The sequence below is a fragment of the Salminus brasiliensis genome, chromosome 12 (genome assembly GCF_030463535.1).
Source record: "Salminus brasiliensis chromosome 12, fSalBra1.hap2, whole genome shotgun sequence".
Taxonomy (NCBI): domain Eukaryota; kingdom Metazoa; phylum Chordata; class Actinopteri; order Characiformes; family Bryconidae; genus Salminus; species Salminus brasiliensis.
The window spans coordinates 35,789,080-35,799,986 of NC_132889.1; the positions used below are offsets into that span (position 1 = coordinate 35,789,080).

The 10,907-nt window shown below is 42.2% G+C and overlaps 1 protein-coding gene across 1 annotated transcript in view; it reads left to right on the plus strand.

Annotated features, from left to right (window-relative positions):
• Positions 1 to 10,907, plus strand: part of prr12b (proline rich 12b) — a 33,777-nt gene that overhangs the window by 22,302 nt on the left and 568 nt on the right. Inside the window, exons 8-16 of the mRNA XM_072693412.1 lie at positions 1,339 to 1,934; positions 2,752 to 2,868; positions 3,023 to 3,156; positions 4,007 to 4,788; positions 5,499 to 5,618; positions 6,517 to 6,614; positions 7,194 to 7,325; positions 8,790 to 8,885; positions 10,188 to 10,907. The exon at positions 10,188 to 10,907 is cut by the window's right edge and continues 568 nt beyond it. Of these exons, the coding sequence (XP_072549513.1) occupies positions 1,339 to 1,934; positions 2,752 to 2,868; positions 3,023 to 3,156; positions 4,007 to 4,788; positions 5,499 to 5,618; positions 6,517 to 6,614; positions 7,194 to 7,325; positions 8,790 to 8,885; positions 10,188 to 10,322 (2,210 nt within the window). The 3' untranslated portion in view covers positions 10,323 to 10,907. The remainder of the gene's footprint in view (positions 1 to 1,338; positions 1,935 to 2,751; positions 2,869 to 3,022; positions 3,157 to 4,006; positions 4,789 to 5,498; positions 5,619 to 6,516; positions 6,615 to 7,193; positions 7,326 to 8,789; positions 8,886 to 10,187) is intronic.

The window sequence follows — 10,907 nt, forward strand, 5'->3', positions numbered from 1 at the left end:
CTAACAATATTTTAACCAAATCAAATACTTTGCACCCTTTAGTGCCTTAATGTTGGTATAAAAAATAGCCGTTACTGAATTCTTTATAGTACTTCCTAAATATATTACTGACTGAATACTGGAGATACCCAGATCTGATCCAGTGGATCGGGATCAGGGCTGATTCAAGCAAGCTTATTTTAATGGATTGTCTATCGGCTATTTTAATTGCAATCCAGAATTAGATTCGATTCTTTGTTTTAACCGTGGTGTTCAGAGCGCCATCTGGTGTCCTCAATGTTCCAGTATATATTATAATATAGGATATTATATGTAAGAAAATAAATAAATAATTAAAAATAATTATATATATATATATATATATATATATATATATATATAAATAACTGCGTTACTGCGTTAAGTGCTAGATAGTGCTGTGTTACTCTCAGATCCAAAGTAGACATCAAACATTTACATAAACATTAAACATTAAATAACACAAAGCAAGACTAATTTGTAGGTATGTAGTGTACAGGTGTTTGTATAAATAAATAGGGGTCCCTGACATTGACATCAGAAGTGTCATGTGCAGCAGATAAAAAATCTGGGTATGGTCAGTGCAGATTTATGCAGTAGTGCAAATTGGAGCTTATAGACTAGAGAGTTCAGTATTGAGATCCAACGTTTGTATGTGTGTGTGTGTATATATATATATATATATATATATATATATATATGCCCTAAAGTTTTGAGTATTGAGAGGAATTGTGTGTGTATATATATATAATATGTATATACAATGTGCATTAATGGCACATATAACAGGTGTCATATGGAGGCAGGTTGCCTGCAGCATTCAGGCAGTTGCAGTTCAATCTATCATGCAATAAATGTCAAACCCCAAATCTAAATGTAAAACGATGGCCCTCGTTATCATTAGCTAAATGGTTAAATGAATGGCTAAATGAAGCACCACTGATACAGTTTGAAGGTATGCAGTCAAGCAGCTAGTGATGGAAGGGCTGAAAGCTGAAATTATTAATAATAATTGTGGTAATAATAAATCCAGGTTCTCAATAAGCAGATAAATGTAAAATAATTGTGTTTGAATTGATGAGAACCATTAAGTTCTACAGTGGAAAAGAGCTTTTTGAAACTTTAGCGATGTTTCCACGCTGCATTCAATGTTTTATTTAGAAAAAATGAGGAATTATATATTTTTCATAATAAAAGTCCCTTGTAATATTACTGAAGGATTCCAGTGGTTATGTTTGCGCCCAGCTTTAAAGTTATAACCCCTTTTCTTTCCCTCTCTCCTCCTGCATTTTATCACTCCTTTCTCTCACACACTTTCAGACTCATCATCTGAGCCTCTTCCCGCTCCTGCACCACCTTCTCCTCCATTCCCTTCTCCCTCTCCACCAAGCTCCTCCTCCTCACCATCTCCTCTTCCCCCACCTCCCCTCTCTCCCCTTCCCTCTCCTCTTCCTGCCCAGGAGGAAGAAGAGGAGAATCCAGAACCCCCACCATCACCACCACAACCGCAGCTACTGTCCCAGCCGCTGGTGCCGTCACCACCCCACCCGTCATCAAAATCACAGCCTCCGCCACAGTCAGTTCCTCTGCACCATCAGTCCCTCCCACCCAGCCCTTCTCCTCCTGCTCTCCCCTCTCCATCTCCTCCACCTCCTACATTTCCTCCCTCCACCACCCCTCCTCCATCCTCCTCTCCTCCTCCGCCCGCCGAGGTGCCCCAGCCCTCCCCTCCATCGCCCCCCACACCAGAGGACGCCCCCACGCCTCAGATCACCTCTCTGCACCTGGCCAAGAAGCAGGACAACGCTGCCATCGCTGGAGAGAGCGAGGAGGAGGACAGTGAGAGCGGGGGTGAGGGAATCTTCAGAGAGAGGGATGAGTTTGTGGTTCGAACTGAAGACATCGGCACACTCAAGGTAAACCTGTGGGAAACACTCGATGGACAAAAGTATTGGGACACCTGCTCAGTCATTGTTTCTTCTGAATTTAAGTGTATTAAAAAAAGGTTCTCCTGCTTTTGTTGGAGTAACTGTCTCTACTGCCCAGGGAAGAAGGCTTTCTACTAGATTTTGGAGGAGCATTGCTGTGAGGATTTGATTGCATCCACAGCAAGAGCGTTAGTGAGAGCAGGATGTTGGATAATGATCACCACCCCACCTCATCATCCCCAACTCCCCAACTCATCCATCATTCCACTGCTCCACAGCTCAATTCTGCTTATAAAATGCAAATAAAGCTTTATACCCCTCTAGCCCACGCCTGCCATTAGGCAGCATGGTGCCAATAGGTTCATGTTTATCTGCTCCAGAGAGTCCTATTCTATTGGCAGTACTTCTCTGTAGAGCTGTGTGTGCACATATACACATCTATGTCAGCAATGGGTGCAATTTAAAAGTAGCAAAATGCATTCGGTGGAAGAGGTGTCCACAAATATTTGGACGTAGGGTATATTAAAAGAACTGTAAGTAGCATTATTCTAATATACAGCTCTGGTTGGTCAGTCTGGGTGACTAAGCTGTGGTACACCAATAAGAGTGCTTGGGCCAGACTACATCGGCCCAACTCTGCGTAATAGAAACGGTCACACAATGCAGAGGGCAGCTGGCGTGTTCACAGGGTTTGAAAACAAATAGGAAAAAATGGAGGTTGTGATATGACAGTGATGCCTGATCTCTCTAATCCTAGCCCTCTCTCTCTCTGTCTCTCTCTCTCTCTCTTTGTCTGCTGCTCTAGCTGGCTCTGCAGACGGGCAGAGAGCCTCCTCCGATTTGGAGGGTGCAGAAAGCCTTGCTGCAGAAATTCGCCCCTGAGATCAAGGATGGCCAGCGGCAGTTCTGTGCTACGAGCAACGTGAGTGTCACGCACATGCCCCCTTCATAACCTCCTCTACCAATCAGACCAGCCTTTGGTCCTCTTATTTGCCTCCACAGCCATAAGCTTCAGTCTCCTTCCAGCTCTGACTGTTTTTCCCCTCCCATTCTCTGCTTCTCTCCCTCACTGACAGTATCTGGGCTACTTCGGAGATGCAAAGATGCGCTATCAGCGCTTGTATGTGAAGTTCTTGGAGAACGTGAATAAGAAGGATTACGTCAGAGTGTGCTCTCGGAAACCCTGGCACAGAGCAGGAATTGCACTCAGGTAAGGAACAACTGCTTGATTCCTTCAGATGGGTCAACAGATAATAGCTAAAAATGTAGAAATTATAATGAAGTTAAATTAGTGATCAAATTTTGAGAAAAAAAATATTGTTATTCCCAAAAAGAATATATTCATACAAAAACATCTAAAATAAATGTATTATCTGCAGAAATCTAAAAATACATTTAATAAACATATTAAATTACATTTTATAATTTAAACTAAAATATACATTAAAAAACTAAAACATTTTATATTTCATAGTCAAACAAAACAAATCTGGAAAATACATTTTTTAAAAATCAAAGAAAACATCTAAAAAAATAATTTTATAGTCATTTTATAGTAAAATCTAGGGATAAATTATAATCAAGGAAAACATATAAAAATACATATCATAGTGTAAAGACAATCTGGAAAATACATGTTAAAATTAAAAAAACATACATTTTATAATCTTCAAAAAAATTAAAAAATACATTTTATAGTCTAAAAAAAATCTAGGGAAAATTATAATAATAGAAAATCTCTAAAGATACATTTAATAGTGTAAAGAAAATCTAGAAAATACATTTTGTAATCTTAAAAAATAAATGGCTTTTTCTTATTCAATAAAAAATAAATATGCATTTTATAGTCTAAGAAATCTAGAAAATAGATTGAAATATGATTGAAATTACAGAAAATATCAAAAACAATAAATACATTTTAAATTTAAATACAGTTTGTAATTGTAAAAAATACATTTTAGAATTTAGAAAAATGTAAACATAAATTTTTATATGTATATATAGATAGATAAAATAAAATTATTAGTGTAACTGATGGTATGTTCCTGTCTCCCCGACAGGCGTCAGTCACTCCCTAAGCCGACGCCCCCTGTTCAAACTCCGCCCCGCATGGAACGAGAGGACAGAGAAAGAGAGAGAGAGAGGGAGAGACAGCGAGAGAAAGAGCAGAGAGAGCGAGAGAAGGAGAAAGAGAGGGAAAGAAAGGAGAGAGAAAGAGAGCGAGAGAAGGAGGTGGAGCAGAGGGAGAAAGAGAGGAGAGAAAAAGAGAGGGAAAGAGAACGCGAGAGGCAAAGGGAGAAAGAGAGGGAGGAGAGAGAGAGGGAAAAACAAAGGGAGAGAGAGAGAGAAAAGGAAAGGGAGAAGGAGCGGGAGAAACAAAGAGAAAAGGAGCGAGAGAAAGAGAGAGCGAAGGAAAGGGAGAAGCAAAGGGAGCGAGAGAGAGAGAAAGAGAGGGAAAAACAGCGAGAAAGGGAGAAGGAGAGGGAGAGAGAGCGAGAGAAGGAGAAACAGAGAGAGCGGGAGAGAGAGAAACAGAGAGAGCGGGAGAGAGAGGAGAAGGAGAAGGAGAAAGAGAGGGAAAAGGAAAAGAAGCTCCAGGAGAGGCAGAATCAGGAGAAGCTGGAGAGGAGAGGAGGTGCGGAGCGAGGGAGGGCGAAGGAGGAGAAGAGAGGAGGAGCAGGAGGAGGAGGAGCAGGAGGGGAGAGGCGGGCGGAGAGAGCTCGGAGTCGGCCTGTTAAGGTTAAGGCAGAGCCTCCGCCCAAGAAGAGGAAGAAGTGGCTGAAAGAAGTTCCTGAAGTTCCCTCTTCTGAGTCTGACTCATCACCTGCTAGTGAGGACGAAGGTGTGTGTGTGTGTGTGTGTGTGTGTCTGAATGTGTGTGTGTGTGTGTGTCTGAATGTGTGTGTGTCTCAATGTGTGTGTGTGTGTGTGTGTGTGTCTGAATGTGTGTGTGTGTGTGTGTGTGTGTGTGTGTGTGTGTGTGTGTGTGTGTGTCTCAATGTGTGTGTGTGTCTCAATGTGTGTGTGTGTGTGTGTGTGTCTCAATGTGTGTGCTCTCAAAATTAAATTCTCAAAATAATGTAGGGTCAGGGTTCTGAGATTAGGTTTAGGATTAGATGTGGGTGTAGGTTACTATAGTTACGGTTAGGTTTAGGCTACTGAGATTAGGTTTAGGATTAGATGTGGGTGTAGGTTACTATAGTTACGGTTAGGTTTAGGCTACTGAGATTAGGTTTAGGATTAGATGTGGGTGTAGGTTACTATAGTTAAGATTAGGTTTAGGCTACTAAGATTAGGTTTAGGATTAGATTTAGGTGTAGGTTACTATAGTTACGGTTAGGTTTAGGCTACTGAGATTAGGTTTAGGATTAGATGTAGGTGTAGGTTACTATAGTTGAGATTAGGTTTAGGATTAGGTGGTCACCAGTACAGCCTAAAGTATGGGTAACTCCACTATGTTTGTGTGTGTGTGAGTGTGAGTATGTACATGTAGCTATTTGTGTGTGTTAACCCAGTACGTGTGTGTGTGTGTGTGTGTGTGTGTCCTCGCAGGCTCCTTGCGCAGTGGATTAAACAGCCGGGCGATGCGTGAGATGTTCCGCAGTTATGTGGAAATGCTGGTCAGCACAGCGCTGGACCCTGACATGATCCAGGCTTTGGAGGACACCAACGGTGAGTGAGAGAACAGCGGAGGGCAGGAGGAAGGATGATGAAGTGAGGGAGTGCGAGACAGGCCAGGGTGATGAAGTAAGAGAGAGGAGAATGAAAGAGTGATGGAGGACAGTTGATAAAGGAAGGATGGATAACAGAGGAGATGGAGTGGAGAGGAACAGGCGAGAGGAATGGGAACGAGTAAGACAGAGTGGGGAGGAGTTTTGCTGAAGGAAGGATTGCAACGACTGGATTGGAGCTCTATCTAGAACACTATTATACTACAGTATATTGGAGCACTATATTGAATGTAACTATAGGAAACTATAATGGTTCCCTAATCACTATTCTCTACATGGAGTGGAACAGGAATGGTTCCCTAATCACTACATTAGAGCTCTATCTAGAACATTATTTTAGGGAACATGAATGTTCCCCTAATCAATAATCACTATAGTAGAGCTCTATCTAGAACACTATTATAGGGAACATGAATGTTCCCCTCATCACTACATTGGAGCACTATCTAGAACACTGTCCCCTACATTGCACCACTACTCAGAACACTATTATAGGGAACTTAATGGTCCTCTAATCAATAATCACTATAATAGAGCTCTATCTAGAACACAATTATACTATATTGGATCACCATATTTAATGTCATTATAGGAAACTGTTATACTATAGAACACTGTTATACATTATTTGAGCACTTTATTACTGTTCTATGGTACTGTTCTCTGTACCATTGTCGGTTCTCAGTACTGTTCTCTGGTTCTCTGGTCACTGTTCCCTTCTCTATTCTGTGTTCTCACTGTTCAGTATCACAGTGTGCTATACGGGGAAATAAGGCATGGTGTATTACATTAGCACTGTTCTCCTGCACAGAAGCTGACGTCCTCTGTGTTCTCTCCAGATGAGCTTTATCTCCCACCCATGAGGAAGATCGACAGCATTCTGAACGAACAGAAGCGGAGATTGCTGCGGAGGGTCAACATGAGCGCCCAGCACCAGGTAACAGTGGCTCTCATTAACAGCAGTCTGTAAACAGGGTGCATTATCGGGACAGATCGGATGTACCCTGTCCATGCATACATAGTACATATACTTTGAAATGAACCCTTGTGTAGGCTTAACATTATACACACTCCCATTGCCCTAAGGGTCAAGAGCTCTATCTAGAACACTATTTTAGGGAACATGAATGGTCCCCTAATCAATAATCACTATATTAGAGCTCTATCTAGAACACTATTATATGAAACATGAATGTTCCCCTCATTACTACATTGGAGCACTATCTAGAACACTGTTCTACTATATCAGAGCACTACTCAGGGCACTATTATAGGGAACTAAATGTTCCCCTAATCACTGTTCCCTACATTGGACCACTATATAGAACATAGATCATTTATGGGGGTGGGGGGGGGGGGGTTCTCTGCTATCTAAGAGTGTCGGATTCAGTAACTGAGGAATGTTTGTTATATTGAGTGGGGGGTTTGAGTTCCTGTCCAGCATCAGGTAGAAAACGCCTAGTCTAGTCTGTTTCTCAGTGGAGTCTGTGTGTGTGTGTGTGTGTGTGTCGTGCAGGAAGCTTTGCACATGTTCCCTCAGATGACCGCTGATGCTCTGGAATCCGGCGCCGTAAAAGTGCGCCTTGGAGGGGAGGGTTACAATCGCAAGACCCTCAACCGCGTCAAGAGGAGCGTTCCTAAGCAACAGGTAAAGCACTGCACAATCACAAGCCGAAACAAGAACACTGATGGGACCATTGGGGGAGCAGTAGGGCAGTATAAGGCAATATAGTCACAGATACACACTGATACACAGAGAGGCTTGATAGGCTGGTATAGACAGAACTCACCGCCAAAACAGTAGTGTCGAATTTTACAAATGCTATAAAAATGATGAGCACAGTAATGTTTTATTAGATGCTTCGTCTACTGTGTGGGACTGCATCCTGATAAACAGGGCCGATTCTGCTCTGTGGGGGATTTGCACTCAGACAGAAGACAGCAGGTGTTTCACCTACCCTTCTTTTCAATAGTGCTGTTGTTGCATTGCTTTAATACGTAAAGGATCTGATTTTTAATAGATTTTTTATTGATTTGTTCCTATTTATTTTCTGATGATTTTCTTATGATTATTTCACGTTTTTCTTTTATGTACAAATAGTAAGGATTTGTCTTGGGTTAAGGCCAGGAATGTCCAGAAGCAGATTTACCACCCTGTTATTCAATTATGTTATTCAATCCTCTTTTTACAGAGGGCATGTGGGGTAAAATATATTTTAAAAAATAAGACGCTCTGCTCTGATTGGCTGGTGTACCCAAATATTATAGCATAATTTTAGCACCGTAGCAAAAACACTGTAATTATTCCCAAGTCTTACCGGATAGAGCTGCTGTCCTCCCTTAAGAGATTGTAGTCAGTTAGCTTTTAGCCTTGCCACCACTTGCTTTCCCAGGTGTGTCTATCTCAAGTCTTTCTCTTTGGATGTGAGTTTAGCTCAAGTTTGGTTCAGCTGAGAGAGTCCGGTATCTTTTTTAAGAGCACAGACAATGAAGCGAAGAGGTGGTAAAAGCTAGCGCCAGCTTAGCCCAGCGTTTAGCTTAGTGCAGATCTCCATTTGCTCCCTAAGCTTTCACTTCGCCTAGTGTTGGGTTTGAGCTCCTCCTTTGCGGATACTGGCACAGGAAAAGCCATGGCCATGGTCATGGTCCGTTTCACCAGCTCTGACCAGGGCTTTTTGTAGTTTATGTACATTTTGGGGTGTAAATATAACAAGACTGTGATGTAACAGTTTGGGGTTTTTGGAATTGACCGTTTTTACAGCTCAGTGTTTACCTCGCAGAGTTTTACGGAGGTTCAGTTTGTCACTTCCATGTACCGAACTCTCATTATTCAACTACGCCAAGAAAAATAAGCAACAGAAAGCTCCTGGTCCGCATGCAGATCCCTTTTACTACAGCCAGTGTTAAGTAGACGGAGCCTAAGAGTGGGCTGATTAATTGTGATAGGAGTGCACGCTGTTATATCACCCATCTCCACTGTTCTGCCTTATTCTTCTCCTCTGTTGTAGTCACTTTACCGTTGGTCTTATCCATCGTTGTGGGTTTTCTATACTCAGTTTATTCCTCTTTCAGTCTCCGTGACCCTCCGCTTCTCTCTCTTTCTCTTGTTTAGGATCTGAAGCTGTCGACGGAGACATGTCGGATCTACAGCCTCTATCACTCTCTCCATCATTATAAATATCACACCTTCCTGCACTGCAAAAAGGAGGTAGCGGACAAACCTCTCTTTCATATAGATTTGCCAAGAAAAAAATAATGATACAGCACTGATGGTCGCTCCATCTGGAACGCCGGCAACCGTTTTCTAAACAAGCCACTAATTCCTGAGTGCTGCAGTCATTACTGCTCTTTAACAAGTTGCATTTGACGATTCACGGGCAATGTATTCACTCAGGTGCAGGATAGAAAAGAAAAGAATCAACATAAAGTGCTTAACATAAACCACAGACTCCTTAGTGTTGATGTACTCTGTATGGACAAAAGTATTGGGACACCTGGTTGTTTATTGTTTCTTCCAAAATCAAGGGTATTAAAAAGAGTTGATCCTGCTGTTGTTGGAGCAACTGTCTTGCTTAGAGGGAGCTTTTCCTTGCCACTGCGGTCTTTGGCTGCTCACTGGGGGTCTTAGGGGTCCTCAGGGGTCTTCGTATGTTGTTGATTTCTTGTCCTCTCACTCATTACTGATGCTCTAAAGCTGTTATAAAAGCAGTTGTAAAAAGCAAATTTGATTTAATGAGAGAAGCAGAAAAGCCTCTGATTGGCTCTTTTTTTACCAACCCCTCACTAAGCTCTGCCTCCACACACTTTTTTTTTTTTAAGTGGGCAAGAGAGCCTCTTGATATTGCGATTGCATCTACTATCCTTGTAATTTAGCAGCAACAGCAGTTTACATTTAACAATGTCGTTCATTTCTCCAAAAAATAACAGTGGGGACCATACAGGAGGATTCTTCTGGCTTGTCTGGTTAAATTCCACATTAAAGCAGCATTACGTAGCATTTCTTTCTTAAAATATCAGCTTCAAAATCACTGGGATGCTCCACTGACTTGTAATGTTGTAATGCTCCGGACTCGGCACGCCAGCAACTGCACTGTGTAACTTTGCCAGACAGGGCAACTCTCTCCAGAACGGCTGTGTAACGCTGAGCCCGAGTCATATTAGTGTAAAATCCTATAGTATTACTCTACCGCCTCAGTCCACATGCTTCTCTACCTTTCAGTGACAGTTCTGGATCTCTCAGCTTGTCCAGAAAAGCATGTGTAAAGTGTGTTATTTAGAGACGGCTCAAAGTGCGAATTACACTTCTCAACTGTAGGGGGAGCGCAGGAGCAAGGAATACAGTCAGTACAGTCAGTCGCTTCTTATTTACAGAACGGCTTCTTTAAAGAACCATCCCTCTGTACTATAGGTTCTATAGTGGTTCTTGATGCCTTCAATCATTTCTAAGACTAAGATCTATTTGTAAAAACGTAGTTCTTGCTCTTTATCCCCTGCCTCTCTACTCTTTCAGACGGACAGTATCGAGCAGGCAGCGGAGGACCCCGGTCAGGAGGAGGTGGTCCAGCAGTGTATGGCCAACCAGGGCTGGCTGGAGACCCACTTCAATTCCTTCATCGAGCTGCTGACCCTGAGCAACAAGGCTTAGGGCGGGTGGAGGTTTAAAGCACGCTTCCTGCTGGAAGCGCGGACTGAACCGTTTGTGGACGCCCGAGCGGCAGGAAGGCAGAATGTACCATTTTTCCTAACACAGTGTGTGTGAGGAGCAAAGCAGTGTTCTGGGCTGTTGCATCGTAACTTGAAAATGTATTATTATTATTATTTCATTTTTTTTTTTTTGCTCTGTGACACTTTCCATTTTTCATTTCTCCTTTTTCTTTTTTGTATTATGTAAAAACTCCTCAGTGGAAGAGGAGGGAAAAAATGAAGCAGAGTGAAACGTGAGTGAGAGAGAGTGAACTTGAGAGAGAGTGAGAGAGTGAGAGCGAATGAGAATGCGTGTAGATGAAGAAGGATAGAGTCCGTGCCAATGTGAACAGGGTTAGAGCCTCTCGGGCCTTCTGCAGCTATTGGCGGAGGGCAGCTTTGAATGCTATGTTCCACGCACACTAAATATATAAATATGTATTATTGATAATTATGATTTGTATTATTTATACAAGGACATTTTTAAACAAGTACACCCCCGTACACAGGCAAAACGCTGGGGCAGTTTGCTGTTATTATTTTGAAT